The sequence below is a fragment of the Paramisgurnus dabryanus genome, chromosome 7 (assembly GCF_030506205.2).
Source record: "Paramisgurnus dabryanus chromosome 7, PD_genome_1.1, whole genome shotgun sequence".
Classification (NCBI taxonomy): domain Eukaryota; kingdom Metazoa; phylum Chordata; class Actinopteri; order Cypriniformes; family Cobitidae; genus Paramisgurnus; species Paramisgurnus dabryanus.
In genome coordinates this window covers 18,496,323-18,504,014 of record NC_133343.1, presented here as the reverse complement: position 1 = coordinate 18,504,014, position 7,692 = coordinate 18,496,323, and the positions used below count along the sequence as shown (strand labels likewise).

The window sequence follows — 7,692 nt, the reverse complement described above, 5'->3', positions numbered from 1 at the left end:
TCGCCCATGCCGTGGTGATCTTCTGTCACAACTTGATGTGCGCAGTGTTATTCGGTGGATGCAGTGACTTCTGACACAATGTTGTGGTTATTGTTAAAGTTTGATTAACATAAAGACACGTACACATAGGAATTCACGTTGAGCTTTTTTACTAATGTGCATAGAACTAAACTCACCAGGTTGAGAACATACCAAAACATCCTGGGTCATACCAACAAAACAAACTGTATGGGGGTGCTCTGGACAGTATCATTCACCGCATACTACAGTTATATCTACAGTTTACGTTTATGCAATTTGCATCCAACGTGCGATTGTCCCGTTGTTATTTATTGTGCTGCGTTACATCGTTTTTCCCACCGTGTCCGATACAAAATTTAGTGCGACATATTTTGCAAAATGCGTTGGAATGGACAATGTGATTCGCAGTAAGAAAGAAATTAAACTCCTCTGTCGAGCTGTTGTTAAATTTGCAGCTAGGCTATTTAGTTTTTTTTGCCGTAGCACCACCTGAGCTTTCAAATGCCATTTTTAAAAGTGATGCTTAATTCAACTTCCCCCGTTTACCTGCGCAGAAATCATGTGATTATTCATATAATGAGGTAGGGCCATTTAAATTACAGGAGTTTTTCAGGAGAAAATAACAAAATGGGAGGAGGGCGGGAGATTTACATCACTGATGCACTATAGTTTTAAAAGGATGCAGTAATTTTTGGATTCACTTCGGTAAGTCAAAAATACAGTCAGTCAGATGCAAAATGTACAGCACCGTCACAAGTTCCCTCATATCATCTCATATTTAATCATCAAATGTCAAGAGATACCAGAGAGCGATACGAGCATTAGAACAGGTGAGAGGACAACATGACAGCTAATCACTAAAATGATAGCAAAAGACTTAAATCTGCGTAATGTTATGAAGCTTGTGCTTTGACTGGACATGTTTTAAATGGGCACAAGACTTTTTTAAGATGTAAACTAAATCTTTGGTGTCTCCAGAGTACACATGTAAAGTTTTAGCTCAAAATACCATATAGATAATTTATTATAACATGTTAAAATTGACACTTTAGGTGTGAGTAAAAATTTGGCGTTTTGAGTGTGTCCTTCAAAATGCAAATGAGCTGATGAAATTCAAACACTGATTGCAATGATGGTGGTTTGTTGCAATTGAAACTTAATTTTGCTGTGAATTATTTTCTCTCTCTCTCTCTCTCTCTCTCTCTCTGCACTAATTAGCTGTGCCATGGTGGGATAGTGCAGATTAAGGGGAGGTATTATTATAATAAGATCTCCGTATGACATCATAAGGAGAGCCAGATTTCAATGACCAAATTTTTCACGTGCTTGCAGAGAGTGGTTTACCAAAACTAAGTTACTGGGTTGATCTTTTTCACATTTTCTAGGTTGATAGAAGCACTGGGGACCCAATTATAGCACTTTTCATGACATGGCCCCTTTTTTTAACCCTTTTTTTAACCCTTTAGTTTCACTTCATCACGCTATTCCTGTTAGAGGTTTCTGTTAAAAACGTTTAATTCATAAATCTAGCATGTGTTCATTGTTCTGTCATAGTTTCTTCAAAATTAAGTTTTATGTGAGTGTTTTAAATAAAAATATTTTCCTTTTCACCATGACGTGTAAGACCCAAATTTAATTGCCCCGCCCCAGTTCATCAAGTACTCGTTTTTCAGAATTATGGATTAATCGTAATAAAAAATGACATATTCACATCCCTAATTTTTACAGAAATTAGTCAAAATATAATTTATTGGCGTTTTGGAACCAATGACTATGACTGGTTTTGTGGTCCAGGGTCACATATGTTTCCTAAAAGTCAAAATGCATTCTAGTCATCTGCATTCTTAAATCAAAACAGCATAAAACACCATAAATAACCATTTCAGGTTATATTTATTTAGTGAATGCATCTACAAAGATTAAACTGATATGAATACTGATTTAATGATAGAAAGCAAATATTAACTTAATGACATCTACCAATACTGACAAATACTGATAGTTTTGCCATTTACTTCTTGTTTTCCAAGTATTAAAAACCTAGAAGTGAAGAGCATACAAACTGCAATTCTGTTGTCATTGTGACCCAATTAAGAAATTGTTTGTTGCGTCAACAGCAGATGACCAGGGCAGATTATTTCCTGGCAATCAAAAGGGGTGAAAAAATGGATCAGAACTCATGGTGTGTGATTATTTTTAATAGTGTGAAGAAGTGCTTTAATCTGGAGAAACAGCAACATGTATGACATCTTTAACAAGTTACAACAAAATCAATATTTTATTGATTTAAGAAGGGTCTAATATATTTAATTATTACAGGAACTTCATGAATTTTATCATTTTTTATTGACTGTATTACATGAAATGCACATGCATTCATTTTTACTTTATATTCACCCTCTTGTTGTTTAAAACCTTTATAAAAAACTTTCTTCTATTCCTTGAAATATTCATACAGGTTTAGAATGACATAAGGCTGAGTACACCATGAAAGAATTTTCATTTTTGGGTAACTTTTCCTTTAAAGGGGACATTTCACAAGACCACTTTAAGATGTCAAATAAATCTTTGGTGTCCCCGGAGTGCGTATGTGTTCTAGCTCAAAATACCATATAAGATAATTTATTATAGCAAAATTGCCACTTTTTAGGTGTGAGCAAAAACGTGTCGTTTTTGGGTGCGTCCTTTTAAATGCAAATGAGCTGATCTTTGCACTAAATGGCAGTGCAGTGGTTAAATAGTGCAGATTATGGGGCCAAATTTCAATTGCCTATTATTTTACATGCTTGCAGAGAATGGTTTACCAAAACTAAGTTACCGGGTTGATCTTTTTTACATTTTCTAGGTTAATAAACCCAATTATAGCACTTAAACATGGGAAAAGTCAGATTTTCATAATATGTCCCCTTTAATATCAAGCTGTCAAGGAATTATATAAAGAAATATTAGCACAGTTAACCTTTTACATATTCTTACCACAGTTTTGCAACCGACAGTGCTATAATATCAGTACCACGTGGCCAACAATAATACATATCTTTTATATGTACAGTTATTAGTGAGTTTCACACTGATTTCACTTAGGATGTTATTGTATCTGCTAACAGCAAAACTTAAGTAAAAGCAAAAGTACAGCAAAAACTTACGTCAAACATGTCAGGTAAATGCTTATAAAAACACCACAGTATTCCAAAGGGCAAAACTCAATCTTATACATAAGTCATGTCTTTTTAGCCATTATTGTTTTGCAGCTTGCAACAAACATTAACATTAACTTAGATGTTACTAGTACTGTGAAATAAATTCCAGTCATTTGTTTTTCACAGTCTTGTCTCAAATTACTTTCACTTCAACATACCCAAGTCACATGTTTGGTGATACATAAGGCTGTTTAAAGTTATTCCTGATCTTTAATCGACCACAACATGTATGCAATCAGGAAATATGGGGAAATACTCAAATAATTTATGAACACTTTAATCAGAACTCTGACTTGGCACTCAGGGAGCTCTCATGTGTACCTTTCAGATCTCCACTGTTAGCGCCTGACCCTCCTGACTTATCCCTGCAGAGAAGTCTTTGAACGCTCCCCCTAAACTTTTCAGCAGCAAACAGGTACACCAGAGGATCCAAAGCCCCATTCAGGCAGGTTAGAGAGGAAGTAAGACGATTGGCCAAAGCAAGCCCTCTTTTCACTTGGCAGGATAGGTCTGGGTGTCCATAACCCAGAATAAATGTTGCACGGCTTAAGTGATAAGGCAGAAAGCACACAATGTAGATAAGCATGACCAGGCCGATCGTGCGTAGAGCTCGAAGTTTTAGCGCAGGCTCCAGCCTCAAACCTTTCCGCAGACTGTGCACTATCAGCAGGTAGCAGGATAGGGTGGCAACGAAAGGGGGCGTGAACGCCACAGCGAGGGAGATGAGAGCGCGACGTGAGGCCTTTTCTCTGTACAGCTGTAGGCATACGGTAGAGCCGTTCACCTCTGCGGTCTGCTGGGTGACCAGTAGGGGCGCCATAGAGACTGTCACCAAAGCCCATAGCGCGAAGCTAGCTATGTGAGCGTATCGAGGGCGTCTTACCTTGAGGGAACGTACGGCATGCACTACAGCAAGGTATCTGTCACCCGCAACACAAGCCAGGAAGTATAAACTGGCGTACATGTTTACATAAAAGAGAAAGCCTGCGAGACGACAAGGGACTTCGCCGAATGGCCAGTGGCCCCCGGTTAAATGATAAGTGGCCCTGAGGGGTAAAATAAAGACGTATGACAGGTCAGCCACAGCAAGGTGGAGCAAAAAGACATTGGCTGGGGAAGAAGAGCCTTTCTGACGCAAAAAGATCCACAAGGCGAGACTATTGCCGTTTAGGGCCAAGAGGAAAACTATGATGTAGTAGAGTCCAAAGACCGTGTTCTCCACTGTATTATCCACAGATGGACAGCTATCCATGGATTGGTTGGACAGCAAGTTGGGAATTTCTGTCAGGGAGGAATCCATCTTCGTTACTGCAGAAAACAAAGGGAAAATTTAAATAATTAATTTATATTAACTCGATTAAATTAAGTTGATTTAACAGAAAAACAAAAGATGGTTTAAAACTTCTACTGAAAATAAGTGACCCATTTTCAAAAAGTGTTTACAGAAATAGAGCAAGAACAGCACTTTTTTGTCATGACAGTGATAAAAATGTCTTTATGTATGCTTTGAGGAGTAAATGAGGGAGCGTGCGAGCTGTCTAGGCGTTTGGCATGAATTCAGCTTCTCTTAGAAATAAGATATTTCTGTGTCTCAGGGGAGTGCGCAGATGTCTCTGTGGAGCAGTTGACTACACAATGTGCCTCCACACTTGCTGTCAGCACTACTGAAGAGCTGCATGTAGGTTGAAGTGCATCCGGGGCCACACCTTTGTCATGAAACCCCACAGCCACTCCCTGTTATCTGCTTACAATCTGACCCAGCTGCCTCATGCCATCCTTGTTTGTCAAATTATTGGCGGGTGGACAGCGCAGCGTGCCTCAGATTTAATCAAATACTCTGTTGGAAGAGGCTTTATTCAATCCTACCATTTAATAATAGTAAGTCTAATAATAATCAGGACCAACAGATGAAGCCGTATCAGTGGGGATGAGATGAAGACCATTTTAAGAAGAGTTATGTGGAAACATTTACTATGCTTACTTATCATGGGTTAGGGCTATCATCTGTGGCTAACAGTGGATAAAAACAGTATGACCATCAAAATAAAATTAAATCATGTTGATGTGGAGGCAAAAACTGTCAATATTTTTCTAAGAAATTTGTCCACCACTATACAATAAACTCATGGTGGACTTTACAGTTCAGTGTATAAATACTCAAATGTGGTATGCATTTAATTAAAATTCTCTTTGTGACTAAAATCTACAACACAAGCTTTCATCATAACATCCCACTAATGTTTAAAAAAGTGAAGACACATTATCAATATAACAAAGAAACACACCATAGGCACGTAAATATAGGAGTGTCTCAAGGTCCTTCGGGGTTTTGCCTGCAGATTTGTAACTGAGGGGGAGAACAATCTTCAAATCCCGGAGCATGCCAAACCCTCCAATAATTGAAACCGATAAACTTCGAAATAAATTAAAAGCTGTCCTGAACTTAGAGAGAAAAACAAAGGCGTGATGACCAGAAGGAATCCAGATGTTGACTCATGGCTCTGATCCTCTGGTGTGTGGTATAAAATGAAAAATGAAGTAACTGCTTAATCCAGGAACAACACATTCAGTCTATCAAAATATGAGAAACACAATTTTTAGTCATGAAGGAGCTCTACATGAGTCTTCCCGTGGTTTTAAGCACTGAAAGCATGGTCTGAAACAGAAAGCCCTGCAAGTTCACTGACTGGCAACATACAAAATCCCTTTTGTATTAAAGACATTTGTCAGGTCAAGTTTGGGGTTGCACTGTGACACTAATGCTCCCATACTACAGCACACAAAAGGAGCACAGAAGTAATCGCAGGCGCGAGGGGTTCTGCGGATTAACAGGAGCTGCAGCTCAACGTTTATGAACGTGCTTCCAAAGCCCAAGCCAAAAGAGAGCCTCATTTTTTAAACAGTCACAGGCAAGCAAATGAAATTTGAACACATGAAACCAAATAAGGAAAAATTCCTAATGGTGATTTTTCATTTGAAGACTCACAATATGATTTCACAATATGGTTTTATAGAACCAAGCGAAGCAGATGTTAAAAAGCAAGAAGAACTGCTTACAATGATTTTGAAACTAAGCAGCCAAATACATGATCCCTTCTAATAAACTTAAATTGGTTACAAAATGGTTTTATTTAGTATAGACCTTTACATACAAAAATCCATAATGATTCTTTGGTTAACGCAAACTATAAAAACACAATAGGGTCAAGTAATAAAATGTTTGAGAGACTTACCAGAGTGTTAATCTCTCAGCAGTCCGTGCAGCAGTGAAGTCGGAGACAGGAGCAAATCAGAGGAGAGAGAGAGTTTGGCTGCTGGTGTGAGTTACTTACAGTTGGTTGAAAGCAAAAGGCTAACCGGGAGCTTCTGTTTAGAGGGCAGAGTTTAATGGAGTTGTAACTCTCTTAAACTGGGCTGCGGTAATGGTGGCAGGCGTATTCTGCTGTCTCTGCGCCTCAGTCCGTTTGAGCTATGATACTCTGGCTCTTTTCGTGTCTCCCAACAAATTTGATCACAAAAACGTGGTTCCTGATGGGAAGGCTCTAATGTGACCCCTGACCTCAGCCTTTCTTTGCAATGCTATTTTCTTCTGAGGACCACTTGTGTGCTCCACAATAACTCGAGTCAGAAGAAGCGGCACATTTCGACAGGGGGAGAATAATGGCATGCCTTGGTCGCAATGTGGAGCCGGGAGGGGTGCCATGGCAACAGGGCCTAAAGCTGTATTGCGTGCCTTAAGGTCTGAAAACCCCCATCCCTCAACTATATCAATAAACAGAAGATGAACGTAGCATTTAGCGGCCAGTTTACGAATAAAGAGAGAGAGAGATTATCCATTGTAGACCCCTAACAGTAACACAGTGGAGGCCCCTTGAAACTCAGAGAATGAGTGAGAAGAAATTTGAGCGTAAAACACAAGGGCGGGTGAGACGGAGAATAACAGACTGGGGTTCTTGTTCTTTGGGACCCTGCTGTGGACTGTGGGGCATCAATATAGTGGGCCAAAATCATCCCATCACGCGATTTCAGACAGATGTGAAGAGGAGGCGAGAAAAACGAGGCTAATAATCTTTCTTTCATTCTGGTAGATCACAGCTGTGTAGGACACACATCGGCTCTTTTTCTTCTGTCTGGGACCGTCCAAAACGAGATGCTAATATAGTTTATTTTACTGAATGAGGCTACTGTCTAGTGTTTTATATTTTACTAGACTAGGTTAAATTACACAGAGCCAAGTTTTAACTGGGACGTCTCCAAGTCCTCATTATCTGCTGTGCCCCTAGTCTTTGTTGTCTCCCTCCCTTATGCCCTGTGGCAAAACACCAGTGAAGAACTGCTCTTCTGTCATTCCCAAAGAGGCGTAACAGTTTAAACATGACATAAACAACCTCTTAGGCTGTATTAATAATTTGAGACGTCAGTCAATAAGAACTTCTTTGAAAGTTTTGAATTCATTTAATTATTCATACTT

The 7,692-nt window shown here is 39.1% G+C and overlaps 1 protein-coding gene across 2 annotated transcripts; it reads right to left on the bottom strand.

The window, feature by feature from the left end:
• Window positions 1-2,201: 2,201 nt before the first annotated feature.
• Window positions 2,202-6,993, bottom strand: gpr17 (G protein-coupled receptor 17). 2 transcript variants are annotated; one of them, XM_065264921.2, is made up of 3 exons: window positions 6,455-6,993; window positions 5,507-5,792; window positions 2,202-4,529 (listed from the first exon to the last, which is right to left on the bottom strand). In XM_065264921.2, exons 2-3 carry the CDS (start codon window positions 5,601-5,603, stop codon window positions 3,502-3,504), a joined length of 1,125 nt encoding a protein of 374 aa, XP_065120993.2. In that variant the 5' UTR covers window positions 5,604-5,792; window positions 6,455-6,993; the 3' UTR covers window positions 2,202-3,501. The 2 variants fall into 2 exon arrangements, with proteins under 2 accessions (XP_065120993.2, XP_065120994.2); XM_065264922.2 differs by lacking the exon at window positions 5,507-5,792 and having other exon boundaries at window positions 6,455-6,985.
• Window positions 6,994-7,692: the final 699 nt, after the last annotated feature.

Bases quoted from the DNA above. Each gene is read 5' to 3' on its own strand.
- gpr17 (XM_065264921.2), bottom strand. From the start codon at position 5,603: ATGCTCCGGGATTTGAAGATTGTTCTCCCCCTCAGTTACAAATCTGCA. The intron at 4,530-5,506 runs GTGTGTTTCTTT...TGTTTTCTGCAG, and splicing joins CCTATATTTACGTGCCTATG to TAACGAAGATGGATTCCTCC.